The 20,475-nt window shown below is 38.8% G+C and overlaps 1 protein-coding gene across 3 annotated transcripts; it reads left to right on the forward strand.

Annotated features, from left to right (window-relative positions):
- Nucleotides 1–131: 131 nt before the first annotated feature.
- On the forward strand, nucleotides 132–20,155 carry EBAG9 (estrogen receptor binding site associated antigen 9). 3 transcript variants are annotated; one of them, XM_051785416.1, is made up of 8 exons: nucleotides 137–277; nucleotides 6,227–6,402; nucleotides 7,325–7,422; nucleotides 10,756–10,834; nucleotides 11,043–11,201; nucleotides 13,616–13,723; nucleotides 14,767–14,858; nucleotides 19,627–20,155. In XM_051785416.1, exons 3-8 carry the CDS (start codon nucleotides 7,340–7,342, stop codon nucleotides 19,745–19,747), a joined length of 642 nt encoding a protein of 213 aa, XP_051641376.1. In that variant the 5' UTR covers nucleotides 137–277; nucleotides 6,227–6,402; nucleotides 7,325–7,339; the 3' UTR covers nucleotides 19,748–20,155. The 3 variants fall into 3 exon arrangements, with proteins under 3 accessions (XP_051641375.1, XP_051641376.1, XP_051641377.1); XM_051785415.1 differs by lacking the exon at nucleotides 6,227–6,402 and having other exon boundaries at nucleotides 132–277; XM_051785417.1 differs by lacking the exon at nucleotides 6,227–6,402 and having other exon boundaries at nucleotides 227–277; nucleotides 10,710–10,834.
- The last annotated feature ends 320 nt before the right edge of the window (nucleotides 20,156–20,475 follow it).

Here is a 20,475-nt window from a genome sequence, read left to right on the forward strand (position 1 = left end):
GCGGCCGCTGTGCCGAGCCGCGGGGGAGAGGCGGGCGCGGTGAGGCCTCCGGGGGCAGCGCGGCCCGGCCGCGCTCCGGGATCGGGACCGGGAGAAGCGGCGCGGCCGGAAGGGGCGGGAGCGTCTCCCGGGTGACGGGGCCGAGATGGCGGCGCGCGAGGCGGCGGCGGAGCGGCGCGCGCCCGGCTGTGGATGAGGGGCGGCCGGAGGCTGCGGGAGCGGCCGCCTCGGCCCCTGGAGCCCCGCGCTCTGCGGCGAGGCCTCCCCGCCGGGGCAGGTGAGCGGGGAGGGTCGGTCTCGGTCCTGCGCCGCCGGGCGCCGCTTCCGCCTTGCCGGGCAGGGGCCCGGCCTGCGCGCCCTCGCGCCGCGGGGCAGAGCCGCCCTCGCGCTTCTGCCGGGCAGCGCCCCGGCCCCGCAGCGCCGGGCCCGCCGCCTCTGCCCCGCTGGGCCGGGCCCCGTCCGAGGCGGAGAGGGGGGAATCTCACGGACTGGGAAGAACGTGGAGCGGCGGGCGAGCAGATAGGCAGCGTTTGGGGAACTGGGAGGCTTGGCACCCTGTGTCAAAGGGCGGGGGGCGCATGTCCTGTCGGAGCTGGCAGTGGGACGGCGCTGCTTGGGGTTACTTGGTCTGAAACTCTTCATTGTTCACGCTGGCCGGCAGGTTTCATAAAAGGTGATGTGAAGGTTTCTTAGCACACTTACAAAGTCTTGAGAATCTCTAGCAGATCACAGAAAAATTAAGTGCTACCATCTGGGTATAGTGCTTTCTCCAATAACACCAGAGCCTGGCCTGGTCAGGAGAACGGTGGGCACTATTCCGTGGTCGTGAATTCACAGCGTAAGTGCCTTAGTTGCACTAACTAGAAACGTGACTTTCATTTAATGAGAAATAGCATAGCTTGCTGCTTTATAGCTCTCTGGCAATACAGATGTGCACTGCAGAAGTTTCTTGTAGGTCGTCTTGTAGTGTACATTCATTGTAAATAGCTGGTTCTTGCTCAGACAGCATGCATTGCAAGGTAATTTTGTGGTAGTAACAATGAGAATGTGTTAATTTGTTGTCTTTGGCGTTCCATGTAGTTACTGAAAACTTAAGTCCAGGGTGACAGATAATGACTGGAACAGAACTGGGGTCTCTTGAACTGTGGTTCTGTGTCTGAGAACTTTTTCAATGTTGTGAAGTGATTTACATGAGTTAGTGCATTATGTAAAAGACTTGTTGCAGAAGTTGTAGTGTAGTATCATGGGACTGTGTTACTTCAATCTCTGTTCTGCGTGGTTTTCAGAAGACAGCAGCATATATAGGTAAGGAATTGTCAAAGAATGACTCTGATCAGTCAGTGGACATAAACTTTCTATTTTAACTAATGTTGCCTTGAAGAGTAGAACTTATTCTAATTCAGAACAGAAGGCTTCAAGAGTCCACATTAACAAGATTCGAGCTATATTCAGTTTCTTGGAGAGGAAGGGGTGAGATGTGGTGGTATTACTATGGTAGTTTTATGGCTCTAGGAGTGACATGTTTAAAAAAGAGCTGAAACTCTGTATGTTTTCTATCAGAGTGTTGGGTGTCTAGGAATAACTTAGGAACTGCCTGCAGTCACAAATTTTTGCTGCCTTTAGTTAGAGAGACAAAATATTGTCTTGAATTTTGGTATCTTCTCCAGCTCTTAATAGTCTTGAAATCTCTTCCTGGATTTGAGCACCTTGGATGACTTTACCTGTGATTTATAGGCGTGAGCTGTCTTTCATCACAGCTACCTCAACTGCCTAGTTAGGATGCTTGCACTGAAAGTTGGAACTTTATTGCTGAAACAACAGTACCTATTACAGAGATATAATTAGATAAAGGAGATGCCTTCTAATCTTCCCTTTGGGTTCTGCTCCTTTGTTTAATGGCATGATAGCATGGCTTCGAGGTTCAGTCATGCTGTTTATCTACCCATTTATCAAAATCGGTGGTCAAGACTGTGGTAAGTTCTTTTTCCACCACGTTCAGTGTTCCTAATATTATGTTTCTATATAAAGAGATGAAAAAACAAGCAAACAACCAAAGAAAAACAAACACAGAAATCAACCAAGAAGAGGGAATTTGAACCTCTGATTAGGCTACAGAATCATGGTGGCTGTCTTTGAAATGCAGGATGCTGGTTGTGTCTTTTAGTACTTGACTGACTGCTGTTCCTGAATCATTATGTTGCTGTTTTCAAAATACAGAATGTCTTTGTAGCTCTTGTAAGGTACATGATTTGCAGGAGGATTTGCGTGCTTGAAAACAGGGTTTTTAGCTCTATCTACTAATTTTCATGAAATTCTATCTCCCTATAAACCTGCTTGCTCATCATCAGATTGACGTGGCCACTCTACTTTTGTAAAATTTCATACAAAATAAACTTTTAAGAAATCCTGTCCTTGCCACTGAAACCTTGCTAGGTTTCTATCAGCTGTTCTAGTGAAAACATAAAAGCACCACTTAACCAGTATGGAGTTTTGGTGCTGACAAATGTAAACACTCAAGGCCATGTTAATCTTTTGTACTAGGAAATGAACTTCTCCTTTTACTTTAGAAGGTTGCAGCTTTTTATGTAAATATGTACGTGGAGGGGAACCTTTCAGTTTCAGACAAGTTATTTTTAATCTTGATTTAGAAACCATACTTTGGCTATTTATCTAGCTGTGTTTATTATGGGTTAAAGTCACTGATTCCAAAGTGTCTTCGTGTTTTCATTCTAGAGTCACAGATGAGCTGATGTGAAAGAAAATGTAATCAATTCACAAGGCATGAGTAATTCAAGGCAGAAGTTGTCTTTCAAAGATGATATCTAAAGTAAGCTGCACAAATCAGTTGGCATGGTAGAGGAACAAAGGAGAGCAGGATAGGTGCTGTGTAATGAGTATTTTGGCATCTTTTTCACTGACAGTAGTAGACGAGTCCATTAGGAGAAAAAAAGTTTCTAAAGCAATTTTAGTGCCACAAAGTGACTTTATTTTAGAATTAAATTTTGTCTGTTGAAATACTATTTAAGTGGTATTTGTGTGTACAGTTAGATATGAAAGAGGAAGTGCTTCTCCAGGTGACAGTGTGCTCATTGTGCAGTGATGGTGAGTGAGAGCCTTGCTCACTGAACCATAGTTGACTAACCATCTGAGGATGGACTGTGCTGGCCACTTCTAGTGAAATCAGAGGTGCCAGGAGTTCTAATGAGGCCACTGCTGCAAGCTGAAAGCACTGTAAAAATGTTTCTGTTCAATAAACTTATGAACTTTCCTTCCCTTCATTCTGTTTCCTTTATGGATCCATAAAATGTATAAGTTGCCTCATTCCTCTGGCTTGGCTCTAAAGTGTTTAACATCTTGCTGCTGCTATCCTTTAATCCTTTCTGTGTTCATCTTTATGTGAGCAGCTGCTGTGACTTTTTACCAGTGGAAGGCAGGATGAGCTGCACAAGTCAAACTCCATCGAAATTTGACATCTGTTACAAAATTGTTGAGTTGACCACTAGTATTAATTTAATTAGGATTCATGTCTTGATTTACTTGCTTATTTATGTTTGTTGTAAGGAAAGTTCATTTCACAGTAAGTCTGATAAATGTAACACATTAGAAGCAATTTCAATAGTGGGAGAAGGAAATCTCTATCCTGTTTTATAAATTGGAAGCTGAGGCATGAGGTGTGATTTGCAGAAGGTTGCATCAGGCTAACAGACAAATCCTGTCAGATTTTCTGGATTTTAGTCCAGTGTTTCACCTTTGCCTCTATCTGTTAAGAAATGTGTTAGGATTCTTGCTGCAGCACTGCCAGTTAGTACTCTGTCTCTGTCTTCCTGTGTCATAGTTGACTGCTGAGGCAGTTGTAGTTCCTTTTGGGATTGTTTATCAAGGAAAGGCTTAAAAGAAAAGGAAGACAGAATGTTGTGGCCCTACCATTCATGAGAAAGGGAAGATACATGGCTGTGCTTCTTTCCAGTGTCTGAGAAGGATGGACAAGAAAAGAATGAAAAGCTTGTTTCACATAACAAGTTTAGTGTAACAGTATCAGGTGAATAAGACTTGCAGTGAACTGAGGAAAATTAGGGTTCTGTGTACATCTCTATTCATACAGCTACTTCAGAGTATTGCTTACCTTTGAGAAATTTAATTACCTTAAAAAAAAAATCCCAAACACAAAAAACTCCAACCCCAAAAGCCACCAAAGAAAACTCAAAACCTTTAACTTTTCGGGTAGTGCTGTCCTTAGAGCAACAATGCACATGTTTCAAGTGCAGTTTCAGACACAGGGGACAATGCTTGACCTGTCCTTATCTTGAGACAATAATTGGGTCAAGACTGTGTTTTAAACAGCTTTTAGCATGTTGCTAAAATTAATGCAAATATACTGCTTCATATCTTAATTAGCAGTATAAAAACTAATGTAATATCACTATGGTTACATGATAGCATATTGTTGCCAAAACTCTGGTTGTGCATCTGACAATTTCTAGTTTACAGAGCTTAATTGGGAAGACTGTAGTCATCACTTGGAGAAGAGGTAGACAAAACAGTGCCTACTGTCTTGAATCATAGAATCATTAAGGCTGGCAAAGACCTCCAAGACCATCAGGTTCCACCCTTGAAGGGCCTAGTTCTGCCACAGTTGAAGTGAAATGCAGCTCTAACACAAATATGTTAAGTGACTGTGTGTGTCTTATCGTAACTCTGAAATCTTTGTGTGACACGTGGAAAGTGGAGAGGCACTAGTTATCTGGTTGTTGTGGGGAATGACAATACCTGTTGAACCCTGCCAAACAGGCATGCTGGTGATATTGGATGTAGTCACTCATCTATAGGAATGACCTGGGAAATGGATTAAAATGGATTAACTTCTGGTGGCTAATTCTTGTCAGCATTGGATTTCACAAACCTGCAAGCCAGACTTCTTGTGGATTCTGTTGGGTTTTTTTCAGTTGTTTAGCTTTATATTGAGAATAAATCTAAAATAGAGTATGCAGTTTAATAATAGAAAAAATAGGGATGAGTTGAAAAACTGGGCTTATAAATATGTATGCATACATATATACATATACGTATATATATGTATATATATATATATGTCATTGACACACCTGAAGGTTTTTTTGGTTTTAGTTTTGCAGTTAGCAACATTCCTACTCCCTTGACTTGCAGCATAAGTAATATTGAGTCTGCAGAGGTTTTTGAGTAATGGTTTCTTCCTAAAACAACCTTTTCAATCAATAGTTTGGGTGGTTTTTTTTTTTTAATTAAGCATCTATCTGTACTGTTCACTGTGATAGTTAAGTAGTCTGAACAGGGAAAGATGGCTTTACAATTTCAAATATTGAGTACTATTCTATGCCTTTTCTCCTGCCCTCCAAACTGGTAGAAAAGTGAATTCTGCTAGAGTGGAGTGAGCTTCTAAACAAGCTTCCTTTCAGAAAAGGTCTTCCTTTATTTTCATTTCAGCAGGTCACCTGCTCTTCATGCTAGGTAGATAGCTTCTAGTTCTCTCTTCTAAAAATAGTGTTTTCTTTCACCAATTCAGTGTTAGTTTACAATAATTTCTACCCGTAGAATAGAAAAATTTCCATCTAATTACTATCCACTCTGCTTTCATTAACTTCTGTTATTTCTGAATCCTTCAAATTCTTGACTGATGCATTCTTTGTCATCTAGATATTGTCAACATTGCTCATTGTGAAAGGTAAGGAAGTGCTTGAGCATGATATGAAATGATGGTCCAGTCTTTTAAACTAAAAGTTAAATGTCTTGGATGATATCTGTTCTTGCTTCTTTGTGGGAAGTCTGGCTGCTTCCTATTTCAGTCAGATGAAGAGCCAACCCACTACTGTATCAGGTTCTCTGTGTTTTAAAGTCTCCCATGAAATGAAATAAGACAACAGTACTGTTGAAGTAGAGTTGACACGTCTCCTATGAGGCCTTTCTCCTGAGCTACAGCTTGGCAGTGTGGTCTGTAATTTGGTGGTTACTTACTGACTTGACCTTCAACTTCACAGTAAAAGGACCTGTTTGTTTAAGAGCCACCCAGTATGATTTTTCAGTAGCAGAAATTCCTATTGTGGACTATATGTGAAGCAATATTTCCAGTACTATAATTACTGCAGTGTTTAATAGTAGTTACATTATGTAGCAAATGAGCACCAATAAAAATAAATCTATGCTCCGTGAAGCTCACAAATCCCATTATGTACCTTTTTAATAAAATCCTCAGGACAGTATTGGAGCAGCCTACCTAATGATCCACCTTCCTGACTCTTCCTAACTTAAAGCCTGGAGTATAAAAAGTGATTTAAATGCCATAGCATATTTGAAATCAAGCTGTCCTTCCATGGAATACTCATGGCCTGAGGAAAATGTCACAGGGCTGCCTTCTCTTCTCACCAGGAGGTATGTTAAATTTGCAACAGAAAATGTTGTTACAAGTGTAGATGTACATAATGAAAAGCTATTTGTGAAGCCTAACCTCTTATTCTTTACTCTGACACGTTCACCTGTAGAAGAGAGGAAAGGGATCCTTGAATTGCATCAGATTATTCTGAGTCAGTCTGTACCTATTGGAGGTGATCTGTTGGAATGATGTGGTATACTGAGTATAAATTCTCTAGATTATGAAATTGTCACTGAAAAATAGCTACCAACAGGAGTGGCCTCAGCCAAAGATTTTTTTTCTGGGCTGAGTTTGCTATCATGATCCAGTCTGGCATATAAAAACCAATAGATCTGGGGTCAACTGGTGCTATAGTGCACACAAATGAACAGTCTTTCTTTGATGATGATTTTTCAGTGACACTGATTCTAAAATAAACATTGTCTATTCTCATCATACATTTCTCTCAAAATTAAAAGTAAATTTAAACAGCCAATTTTGGGTTTCGACTTAATGGCTAAATTTATAATTTGTATATGCAAGACATACTCAAGCAAGCATGAGGTTCTGTCTGATGCTTATTCTGTTCTCCTTTCATTGCCAGTGTTCAGTGTGACTGGCAGTGTCTGAAACAGGTCAGCTGTGCCATCACTGCAACTGGTTGCCTGCATTCCCCTTTAAAAATGTCTTTAGCTATGACTTTCTCTATGATTACGTGCTGTCTCTTTAAAGGCCATATATATTAGATACCTTGTATTATTTACATCAGTGAAATGCTCTGATAGTAGGCAGGTAGCATCTTTGTTCCAGGTACCTCCTCTCTTTTCTTGCATTAGTACAGTTTCACAGAATGCTCCTTGCTTAGCAGCAACTAAGGTAGTTGGCTTTAAGAACTGTATAAAGATGTATAATCCTCTGCATCTAACTTTTTTTCTTTTGCAGGAAGGGTTTCTCACCATGGCCATAACACAGTTTCGACTCTTTAAAGTCTGTACTTGCCTGGCAGCAGTGCTTTCTTTCGTTAAAAAGTTAATATGCAGGTAAACATGTCTTATTTAATTTGGTTGCATTTTCTTTTTCAACTACAGGTTCTTACACTTCTTTCCTTCTCCCAGCACCCACCCACCAATTTCCCCAGTTCTGATTTTACTAACTGCAAAACAATCAAGACAGATGAAAACTAAGTCAGAGTAATTCTTTAATTTGCATATTCCTTCAGAGTTCCAAAAGTCTGTGTAGTGCGTTTGTGACTGTATTTTGTTGTATGATAGCTGAATGAGGTTTTCTAAACAACTATGCTAGGGTTTTAAAATTGCCTTTTAAAACTATTCCATGACAAACTAGAAGAAAAACTGTTCAGTTAAGGGCAGCATCCACCCTGTCATCAGGCAGTTGGCTTTCACTATAAATGTAAGCAATTCTTATCCTGCTTTGCCAAAAAACGGTTGCCTGAGACTTCAGATTCTTCTCCCTATTGAAGATTCTTTCAAAAGTTTGGAGGACAGTGATGGAAACTCAGGGAAACTGTTTTTTGGGGGTTTTTTTATGGTGAATAATGACTTATTTTTTGGTTACTCTTGTAAGTCATACGTAGTGTTCTTTTGAGTTGTAGACCTGTGAATGCAGCATTGTAATACTTAGAAACATTGTCAAAACCCTCAAGAGTTACAGTTGTGTGGTAGTAGAGTTCAGTAGTACAGTAGCAGAGCACCTGAGGCAGATCTTGGCACTGTGCTGTCATGAACTACTGTGCTTCTTACCACTCTTGAAGCACGTTGTTTTACATGAACAAATAGCAACCTGGAGAAATGCATTCTCCTCTTGTGTATGATGATGACAACTTTGCCAGTGAGGTTAAAGCATATGCAGAGTATATAGTAGACCAAAAATAACTGTTTATTTCCTCTTCGCCTTTACTTGTTCCAAAAATAAGGGGAAACTCTCAACTTGTTGGTGAATTCACGACAGATCTAGTGAAGCTTTAAAAAGATACATTTTAATGCTTTGTACAACTATATAGATGTCAACGTTAGTCTGTGATTTGAATCCAAAATTAAATTAAGAATACTTCTGTTCAAGTTCTGAAAGAAGTCAAAACACTGAGTTGATAACTTCTATATTATATGGGCTGCTCATTTCTCTAAGTGTTAAGATAGTTTTTGTAAGCTGATAATTGTTTTGTAGATGTAATGACAGTATTTTCATAGTTTTTTCAAATTCTGAATGAACTAAAACCTTGAAATTAACAGCTGAGAAATTGCTTGGGAGTAAAAAAAAGTAGAAAACCTTTTATTTTGTGACTAGTATTTAGTTGAAGGAATGAAAATTTAAAATCTTTCACATAAGCAAGTCAGTGGATCAAATTAATTCAGTTCATTAACTACAGATGTTTCTCCTGTTTACTGTCAGCTGGAAAGTGTAGCTTGATAAATTTTGTGTTTCTGTAATGCATCCCTGCATATGAGTATGCCTGATAACCAGCAAATGTGATTTGATTAAATGTGCATCCTAATTCATTGGATATGAGCTAGTACTTACTTAGATTATACAAGTACCTGTAGAGATTGTGCATCTTCCTAGTAAGCATAGAGCCTACATAGAGCATTAGTCATCTCTTTAATGAAATCTTTTGATAAACGACAACCTGCCTGAATCCAGTTTCCAGGAAATAAAAGGTATAAGTATAAAAAGAGATGAAACGTCCATCTGTTTAAACTCTCTAGTTACTTCCTCCAGCTGAGAAATGTGGATGTTGCTGATTAGTAAGGAGAAACAAAACCAAGAATTCTTGTGGCATTTGATATTCAGAGCAGTGATCAATATCTGTCTAATGATGGTTGTGAAGCAGCTCTTCCTATAAGCATCTTGTTCCCTATGTAGAGGTGGAGATACGTAGCCTTTCCTCAGTACTGCTCTGTGTAGCATATTCTTTCCCATGTTGTATGACAAAAGCTTTCCTCCTACCTTCACCCTTGTTAGTGTAATGATTTTGACTAGATGAATGTTTGTTACAAGACATTCCATTGCTGGAATCTTCTAGTTCATATAAACAGAGAAATACACGTAAGTGCAAAGCGATGGCTTAGAATAGTTCTAAAGATATGTATGTTGTACAGGTCTGAAGGTGGATGCTTCCAAGCTTGAGTTTCCTTTAGAGATGTCACCGAAGTCTAGTCAATCAGAAGTCTCTACCAGAAATCTCTAATGTGTTTGAGGAAACAGTGTTTTTGCTTTCCTTTACCCTTAAACTCTGTTGCTTTGCAGCTTAAAGGAATAGTTTGTAAAGGGACTAGAGTGAATTATATTAAAGCTTGAGAATTTGATGATAGCACCTGATCTTTCCTAAGGAGGAATCTATTGGGCCTAAAGTAGAAAAAGTACATCTAGTCACTTATCAGCATACAGAGAGGTGATATTACAAGCAATTCAGCTAGTCTGAGTAGATGGTAGTATGTTCTATAATACTAAAATTAATGGATAGAAACTACAAATTGAAGTTTCCCAGTTTTATTCTCGTCAGTAGTAAGAACCAAAACTTAACTTTTCCAAGCTGAATAAGGTCAATTACATGTCTCTTTTGCTACAGGAGCTTAAACTCCTTGGGGAAAACATGATTGTAAGCCATAATTTCATTCTTTTGTGTTGTAAGGTTTTAAAATATAGTGAATGTCAGCTAAGAATATTTTAGTTATTATTTTGATGTTTGAATACGGTCATTAAGTAAATATCTAGGTGGTTTATCTGCAATGAATTAGTGTTTGTTTTCAATTAAAATTATTTGATATAGTTGCTGAAATGCATTGAAACAGTATTGTTTTAGTAGAAGCATGAATTGAACAAAAGCTGTTGACTTGCATAATCTTGTATGACCTCTGTTTAGATTTTGAAGAAGAAAGGACTTTAGAAGGGCTTTCAAATCAAACAACCCAGAAAGCGATTTGCTAGACACAGCTTAACATCCAAGACAAATAGAAAAATTTCTCAGTGTACAGCAGAAATAGTTCTTTGACAAATGTGTATCGCTAGTGCTTGCTTTATAAACACTGACAATGTAAAAATTGTAACTGACTTATGCAAATAATTGAGTTAGTTTGTCCATTTTCATATTTCTCAGAAGTATGTCTCCTCTTCCACTGCAGTTAGAACAATAAATTGCACTTTGAAATTCATGTGAACACCACTTTAAATTCATGATAAAATTCCTTTGCTTAGCGGACTTTTACAGGCAGTAGTTAATACTAAGGTAGTTGAAGCACTAAATGTTTTAGCCATGACTATTTTCAGTAGTGCTGTTCTCAGACTTCCTTTTTGTTTTTTTTAAACTTAGTGCTCATGTTTTCAGAGCTTGGAGGAATCCTACATTTTTCTTTCAGGTCTGGAAGAGGGAGAAAGTTAAGTGGAGACCAAATAACTTTGCCAACCACAGTGGATTATTCATCTGTTCCTAAACAGGTAATTGTTAAAGTGGTAGGTGATTTAATAGATAATCTCTTAACAGAGTGATTATAGCAGTCCTACAACAGCATTGGTATATTTCCAAGAAAGATATAATACTATTACATATGCTGTATAATATTAAGTATATATATCTTAGCAAGATATAAAAAGACAAGTTTTTACTTGCAGATAGTATTAACTTGTACCATATACTTCTATTCAGCCTGAAGTAGAAGACTGGTCTTCATGGGATGAAGATGCACCTACCAGTGTGAAGATTGAAGGTGGAAATGGTAATGTGGCTGCTCAGCAAAATCCTTTGGAACAAATGGAACCTGATTATTTCAAAGATATGACACCAACTATAAGAAAAACTCAAAAAGTAAGTATTGCACTTTCAACTATACTTATGAAGGGTTTTCCTTGCTTTAAAGTAGGCTGTAAGTAAATCAACTTATAGAATGTACTTGTTAGTAAAATTAAGCTGACCTGTTGAAAGGAGAACAGATGCTTGTGTGTAGTCTAACATGTCCAGTTAAAAATGCTGACTTTGAGATTTTAACAAATGTGATGCTATTTCATGTTTACATCTTTAGTCTTAATGTTATTGGAAACTTAGGAATAATTTCATAGTCTGAAGGTTCTGGGAAGTATAGTGTGAGAACTCTCTAATAGTGGAACACTGCACTAAGATGCTTATGCTCATACCCTTCCATTATTTGAACAGAGACATTCCATGTCCTAGTCTACTGAAGTCTGAGGGAGCAGCACTGCAGTTTCAGAAAACAATGGTTACTTCTTTAATGAAGTTATATTGGGAGGCTGGAATTAGGGGACTGGTATTTCAAAATAGCTTGCTCTTCAAATATTGGTTTTTATTATGGAGACAAGACAGAAGGTCATATCTACAGGAGCATCAACACTGTAAATAGATGCTGATTAAACTTCTGGTAATTACAAGTTTTGTTTCTATGTGCAAATCTTTCAGCTGGTTACTTACAGGTCTTTGAGTCAGTTGGAAAACCTCACAACAAAGGCTGTCAAGTACTGGAACAGGTTTCTAGAGAGGTTTTGCAGGCTCAGTCTCTGAAAGTTTTCAAGCCCTAAGTGGATAAGCCCAGATGACTTTCATCAGCCTCTGAGCTGACAGTGCTTTGAGGAGGAGGTTGGATTACAGACCTTCTGAGGCACCCTCCAACCTGAATCTTCCTGTGGTCCTCCTATGAACTGGAGGTGATACTGGTGTCAGTTTTCCGTACGTTCAGGATCTGCAGTATTCTGCAAACTAAATTCTTCTAATGAATGATTTTGATCTCCCAAAATCTGAGGGGCAGAGGAGAACTGAGGAGATTTCTCCTTTATATCTACAGACATTTTTTGCCTAATAGAATGACCTTCAGGTTCAGAACAAAACTGGAGAAGAGTCCATGCTGTTTGAGTACTGTATACTGGGTTTATTTTAAGTGTATCTTGGGATGACTGCATGCACTGTAAAGAATATTCCTGTTAACTTGGCCTACTTACTTAGATATGAATTTATGTTTTTATTTCCATCATATGTTGCCTCAATATAAACCCCAAGATTTGAGGTAGAATCTACTCGTGTTGCCACTCATCTACACTCACCTATTTGGAAATGGAACTTCAGTCAAATAACAGAGTCTGTCATTGCTAAATAACACTGTCTAGTCCTGTTTCCTTTCTTGCATTGATACTAGCATTTGTACAGTCAGTGGAACTGTGAATCTGCCTCATTGGGAAAAAGCAGAGACTTAAAGTGGGCAAAATGAGGTAACTTTATGACTTGAGGTCAAGACAAGGGAGGGAAACGTGATCTTAGCAACCATGTTAAATTTCATAGAATCATAGAATCAGGCGAGATGGAAAAGACTCTGAGATCATCAAGTCCAACCCTTGATCCACTACCACCATGGTTACTAGACCATGGCACTAAGTGCCACATGCAGTCTCTTCTTAAAAACCTCCAGGGATGGAGAATCCACCACCTCCCTGGGCAGCCCCTTCCAATGCCTGATTACCCTCTCTGTAAAGAATTTCTTCCTAATATCTAACCTAAACCTCCCCTGGCAGAGCTTAAGACCGTACCCTCTTGTGTTACTGATAGCTGCCTGGGAGAAGAGACCAACTCCCACCTGGCTACAACCTCCTTTTGGATAGTTGTAGAGAGTGATGAGGTCTCCCCTGAACCTCCTCTTCTCCAGGCTAAATTTGCTAATACACCTTTTAGGAGAAGCACTAGTGCATGTTTTTCAGCCAAACCAGTCCAGTATGGAGCTTTACTAGATGGTATGATAGAGAATTACTTTGCAGCTATTGAAACTGTCTGCACAGATATGCTGTGAAAGTAGCTGAGAGAGCTCACACTGCAGTGCAGTGCGGCAGTGCAGACAGCACTACCCTCAAGGGTAGTATCTTACAGTGATCTATCACAGAAGCAGGATTTCTCCAAGGAATATGTCATGTAGTTGGCAGCTTTTATGAGTTCTAGGAGATATTTGATCTGTAATTCTTTGTGCCCGTTCTCTGTCTTGATACAGTCATAGGTTTCCATGTGACTAAAGAAGGAGCTAATGTAGGGAGGGGGAGTTCTTGTCTTTTGCATTTAGCATCTTTCACTTATCAGTTCATTTAGCTGTACAGCTTCCAGGACCTGACCAGGTTTGAGACACAGTGTGGTGGTGTGTACCTTCACAGGCACAGAGTTAAATGATCACCAAGGAATCTGTGTCGTGCTTTGATTTACTACTTTTTGTTCCTGTTTTTGAATATTTTCAGATAGTTATTAAAAAACGAGAGCCTTTAAATTTTGGGATTCCAGAGGGAAACACAGGATTCTCTAGCAGATTAGCAGCTACACAAGATATTCCTTTTATTCACCAGTCTGTAAGTATGCTCTAAGTATTGATCTTGTATTTCATGGTTAAATGACTGTTCTGTAGGGGAAGGAATAGTCTGTCTAAGGTATGCTTTGTGGGGAGTAAGACGAATACTTGTGGAATAATGTAAATTGTTTTAAAATTGAGTCTTTGATTCAAAGAATGAAGTAGTTAGTCTAGTTTTAACTAATATATTCTACTGAGAAACTCGACAGAGAAAAAGGTAAGAAACTTCCATACACTTCTCTGCTTGCAAATCTGCTAAAGCAATGACCTATAGGGCTTTTTTGGTTCTACCTAGTAAGTTACTAACAAAAGAGTGGATGGCTTTTTTGAAAGCCTCCTGTGTTGCCTTTATTTTATTATCTTGGACCCAGTTTTAACTTTCTACTTTTCCCTTTCTGTAGGGATTGTATTCTAACAGTCTCCTAATTTTTGCTTTTTAGCCTTTGAAAACATAGTCTAGTTACCTATCAGCATGACCATTTAGCAGGAGATGCTTTCCCTCCCTTGCCCTTTGCTGTCTTTAACAGTGCTTCTGCTTTAATTAGCAAAGTGCAAAAAGGGTCTAGGCAGGAAGCCGTACAGGATGGTTGTACCACCTCCCTGCACTGTCCATAATGAAAATAGTTCAGGAAAGGACTTCTAGTGAGTAAAAGCATCACTCAGCTGATATTGGGCATACTAACATATGGATATACATGTTGGTTTGTCCATGCGGCTTCCAGAAATCTTTTACACTATCTACTTATTTAGTCTGCTCAATTTATCTTCCTCTTCCCAAAAATGCACTCCAGTACTTCCTTCCTGCCTTTGTCCAAAAACCCCTTTGACAACTGGAAAACCTCACTATTAGAGCAGGAAAAAAGGCAATAATAGACAATTAATAGACAATAAGTTGAGAAGCACTGCCATATCTTAAATACTTCTGTAAATCTTAAGCACTAAGGTTAAAAATAGATATTAAGGAAACTTTCCTGTCTCTACATCCAGGAACCACACCGATGTTTTTTCTTTTTCCATGTGCTTAGAGCTTCTCTTTTGTTTCAGCCTGAACTGGGAGACTTGGATACTTGGCAAGAAAATACTAATGCCTGGGAAGAAGAGGAAGATGCTGCCTGGCAGGCAGAAGAAGTTCTCAGGTAAGTGAAATTGATGTGACACATGTGAAAGAATCACATTCGTTTGCTTATTTAACACCTTTCTGGTAAGTGCTAAGAATTGTTAAACACTTCTTAATACAAATTATTTTTGTGCATCTAATCTCTAAGTAACTGGCAGTTGGCAGAGGACATTTTGGATTTAATCAGTTTAGTGGATGAGATAGTAGGGGAAATCCAAGAATCACTGGAACATCAGAACAACACATTAACACATACACATGCACATGCGCACTAAAAACCAGCCCAATGATGCCTCACCAATCCCAGTGACTTACTATGTGCAAATAACAGGTTTCAACTTGGTTAAGTAAAATACCCCTTGATGTCCTTATAAAAAGGATCATAATCATGTGCTTAAAGTAAAAGTAGTTCAGGATAAAAGACGAAGTACTAAGTATATTCTTGGAATCCCTATAAGAGCTATGCTTTTCTAGCCAACTTAACTAAACTAGCTGATAAGGCTGAATGTCAAAGTCTTGCACAAAGTTAGAGTGAATACTTCATCTGTTCTGTCTATGTTCTTTTTTCCCTTTTAAGAACACATAGAAGGAGTATGGAGGTTAAAGAGGTGCAAACTGAGTCTAAGTTAATCACACACAATGATTTCACTTTGCAGTGACTTAGGGTTTTATCAAACTTTTATTGGTTGCTTCATCATCAGGTAACCAGCCTCAGATAGCTGCAGCTTCCTAGACTGTTCTCATTTTACTCACAATATCACAAGTACATGGCTTCAGTGGTCCAGTAGTGATAATAAAGTGAAGTAAAGACGTGATATATTAAAAAAATCATTCTAGAACTGTGAATCTTTAAAGGAAAAAAGATAATTTCTGGAAAAAAAATTCCAATCAACTATTTATTTCAGTGTTTTGAAAAACTTACTTTTTTCAGTCTGTGGAATGAGGGAATTCACCAGCACACTTTCAATGCAATATTCTTAATTGTTTCTGTTTAATGTCTCTGTTAGCCTTGCTCTGCAGCAGCTTAACATGTGAGAAAAAGATTGTACTGCAAATATTTTTGTAAACTTAAGCATTTATGTGTACGTTCTGGTCAATATATGGTTTTTTTTTTAACTTCAGTACTGTTTCAGTCTTGTGTTTTGGTAATACATAACAGAAGTACAAGCTTTGTGATATGAGTGATGTGTCTTTGGGCTGGTTTTGTTCCAAGGATAGTAGTTTTTCCCATAAAAAATAACAATAGGCTCAGTAAGATCTTTAATCTCTGAAGTGCAGTCTACTGGGGCTTAAATGAACGACAAAAAAATGCTGCTCTTTTTGAGCTGAGAAGTAAAACAACTACTTTTGCTAACTGCAGAGGCTGCATAGTACTTTACTTAACCCTTGCCACATTTCATTACAGATGTTTTTAGGACTCTCAAAAGTAGCATTCAAATTTTCAGAAACAGAGGCTTGTCCTATACAAATTAACTACTAAAATGATCTGGTGCATGTATATGCCAGTTTGGTGTGTAAAATTTGTGCAGTGGATATTTCCAGGATGGTCAAAGGTATATTGTCTGCCAGCTGTCAGGTTTGTGCTCTAGAATACTTAGGAAGAGAGATCTCTTATGTGGCAATAGCAGTGGGATTTTCCCTAAACCTTCATTTTTCAAAGTGTCATGTTATTTGGTTGAAGCTATTATAAAGATTTCAGCCCATCTTTACTATTGAAAGGCTTCAGCTCAAGTTATTAATTTTGATGAAATTCCTTCCTGGCCCCACTAAAAAGTATCAAACTTTACTTTTTATAGAAGGGATTTGCATGTGTCTAAATATTTCCAGTAGCTAGAACATGATTGGAACTGTAGCTGTCTCTATGGCATACCACTTGGTTACCTCAGTACAACTGGTCATTGTGTAAGCTGTATCCCAGCTGTGTGAAGTAAAACCTTTGTTTTATTCATGACATGCAAATGGCAATGTTTATCTGTAAATGAGCGAAGTGCCGGCTGATTTTTAGCAAGATTGATAGGAAATACCTGCTGGGTTTACACTTTCTCTTTCAGTAGACATCTGTGATATATTTAACATCTGATATTAATGTAGAACTTTAGTATAGTACTTGACAGGCCTGGCTCTGTTTTTGACGGACTGTAATAAGGAAGTGGTATGGAGTCTCCTCTTAATGCTGGTCTGCAAAATGATCTGAAGATTCCACGGCCTCCCTGGTGACTCAGTGCACAAGGATAACAGTTGAAAGAAGCGTGTGTAAGATGCTACTAAATGGAGGAGAGAGTCCTCCTAACATTCCAGAGTGTTAGTGCTGACTGTACTCCAGTGGTGCTTTTTGAGAATAAAATGAGTGTGCAGAAAAAGCGAAGGTCTCCCTCAGCTAGCTGTGTCTGGGTACCTGTTGGTGCTCAGTTAGCAGAGAAGACTGTATCCTGTGGCCTCTCTGGTGACTCAGTGCATAAACATAACAGTTGAAATAAGCATGCACAGTAAGCCAAATGCTCTCTGCAAAGCATGCAGAAAGGCAGTGCTGAGGATTAGGCTACTAGTGCCTGAGAACTTCCTGTAGTCTCTTTTTTTCCCCACTATCCAGCAGGTTCTGGGCTGGGATACATAAAAATTTTCCAGTGATGGATGAATCAGTGTAGCAGATGATAAACTGGATTTTCAGTTATTTTAGTTAGTTGGAATTTGTCTGCAAATTTTAGATACCTATCTACAACTTAAAACTTTCTATTACCAATGAAGACTTTTTCCCAGTGTGAACAGTTAAGCTCGTGCATTTTTAGTTTATAGTAGCTATTTGTTTGTGTTTTCGGGTGACCCGTTGCTCTGTCCGAGGTGACATGAAAGGTCTTTCTCATTTGGGTGTAACCGAATACAATTTCTTGGCCCGTAGAGGGCGCGGAGGCGCCGCTGTGTCATCACAGGGAAAGAAACCGGAGCTGCCGTGATCAGTGGCATTGCTTAATGCACACCTCATGTGGCTTTTTGAAACTACTGTCTCTACATATTTGCTGCACAAAGCACTTCTTCCCCTCTGCATCAGTTCAGAGGTGTGGGGAATGTAAGAAAATTTGCTACTGTAAAGTGACAAATATTATTACTCTGCGTATGCTCGACTGACAGCACTGTCAACTGTCCAGCTTTCAGGTAGAAGGTAAATAGTGGGTGATAACCTCAAAAACCCCAAAACTTTTGAGTTACTGTTAACTTGGGAGGTAGATCCTGATGTGAATGACTATTTTCATTCTTCCATGACTGACAGCAGAGCAGCTTAGTAGAGTATAGGAAAACTTCTAGCCATTAATAATCAATCAAGGGAAACAAGGTATTAAATAAGTGCAGTCTGTCTCCTGTTCAATACAAAGATAATATGTAGACTTTGTACCGCAAATATTTCCAAGTTTTGTGTGCCCAGTTTGTCCATAGTTGGAATCTACCAGAGAAGGTTGCTTCAGGTGATGATACTTTTTAACTCTATATGTTTTACACACCTAAGTGGATGTGCTCAGGTAATGTAGATACATTTAAATTTAACTCCCTCATCAATTAGAATTCTTTATTCTCTTTTAATAAGCAGTTCTTTATTCTTACTAAAACTGTGTTAAATTTCACCTTTTCAAGTTAATGAAGCTTCATTTTTAAAGTCCTCTTGCAAGCAATTTAGGATGTTTTTCCATATCTAATAAACTGAATCCAAAGCAGGAGTGACCTACTTAGATAATACAGGAGAGAGCTCCAATGTGTCACTTGGAGTATGGATCCAGTTGTTGGTCCTGCACCACTCAGTAATATGTTCTAGCTGAAGCAGGGGAATAAAATGAGTGAATTTTTCCTGTGTTCTTTCTTTCTTTGCTGTAGTCAGCTATGTATTTGTTGAAATTGCAAGACAGATTCTTTGAGCTAAGAGAGTGATGTCTGGAGTTTTATAACAATTATAATAATGCTAAAAGGATACCCAACTGAAGACTTACTATTTTTTTTTATTTCCATAAAGACTATTGTTTATATTTGTAGCAGACAATAGTGTACAATACAGATCCTCAACTCCTGATGGGGAGTATTGGAAGATACCATCTCATCTGATCATGACAAAAATGTTCGCAGTACTTGCATTACAAAAGGGGTCACTACTGATGCTTCTACTGAGGGAAAGGGGGGACACAAGTCACTGTTCTAGACAAGTCAAAGTGATTTGGTCTGAATTTGAAAAGATGGGTGCTCTTGCTACTGAAAGCATTACATAGATTTTTATTTTTTGCATTAGCCCTTATAACTGTCCTAAACTCTCACTGATTCACTTTGAGAATTTAGTGGCTTTTAGATTACTAAATAATTGAACAAATATTACTGCCTAAGACCAAATTGGATGAGGTTGGATATTAGAAAAAGGTTTTCACCCAGAGGGTGGTTGGGCACTGGAACAGGCTCCTCAGGAAAGTGGTCACAGCACCAAGCCTGACAGAGTTCAAGAAGCTTTTGGACAATACTCTCAGACACAGGGTGTAAGTCTTGGTGGTGTCCTGTGCAGGGCCAGGAGCTGGACTTTGGTGATCCTTGTGGGTCCCTTCCAACTCAGGGTATTTTATGATTTTAGGTTAATTTGAAAAGAGTTGTTCAGCACCATAAAAGAGTAATTCTTCTGAGCCTAACAACAGTAGACTGAAGCTCTGTTTTTATTAGTTATAATAAACTATGTATTGACAGGAACTTAAGGTATGAAGTCCTTATCCATAATGAAAATTGGATTCCTGTTATTTAGCAATTCATGTTTTCTTTAATTGCAGACAACAGAAGATAGCAGAAAGGGAAAAAAGAGCAGCAGAACAACAGCGAAAGAAAATGGAGAAAGAGGCACAAAGGCTAATGAAAAAGGAACAAAACAAAATTGGTGTGAAACTGTCCTAACAGAAACCAAGCATCACTGGCAGTGCTGGTGAAAAGAAAATTTCAACTCTACAACATACATATGGGTATTGATTTAACTATTTATAGGACTTCAGCGCAGTGCTTGGTTTCAGTGCATTCTTCAGATCATCTTGGAAGCCAGGACTTTCCCAAAATATCTTGAACTACTAGTACATGGTTCTTAAAGGAGAAAAACCCCGCAGAAAATCATGCCTTGATGGAATGTTTCCTGCAATAGTTCTATTCCAGCACCATTCCTTGGAGCAAAAGTGATTGACAAGGATGTTGATTGAAAAACACTTAATGAACAGCTCAAGCCTAGGGAAAAGAATGTAAATATTGAGTGGTGGGAAATCTACTGTATTGTCTGTGCTTACCTGAAACATGTAATTAAACAGTTTTAAAGAACCCTTTGCTTCCTACCTGATAAAAGGTGTCTGCTTTTACCTTTTTATCAATGTATTTATAAACATTTCAGAGTTTTTCATGGGAGATCATATTGACCTGTGCAGGAGAAAATAACTTGTTATGGATGGCCTGCAACTCAAATTGTGCTCCTGGTAGGTTATGCAACAGTAGAGCACAAGTTACAGCTGAATACTAAAAGTGGATTTCTTGTCACTGTCACTTGCAGCTTCCTGTGCTCCCTTGTTCATTTACATGTGACAGTGCAATGGCTACCAGCAGTGGCATCAATACACAAGAGTGGTGCACCTTTTTTATAAAGG

The sequence above is a fragment of the Manacus candei genome, unplaced genomic scaffold, assembly GCF_025592945.1.
Source record: "Manacus candei isolate 608988 ecotype Guabito, Panama unplaced genomic scaffold, ASM2559294v1 h1tg000019l, whole genome shotgun sequence".
Classification (NCBI taxonomy): domain Eukaryota; kingdom Metazoa; phylum Chordata; class Aves; order Passeriformes; family Pipridae; genus Manacus; species Manacus candei.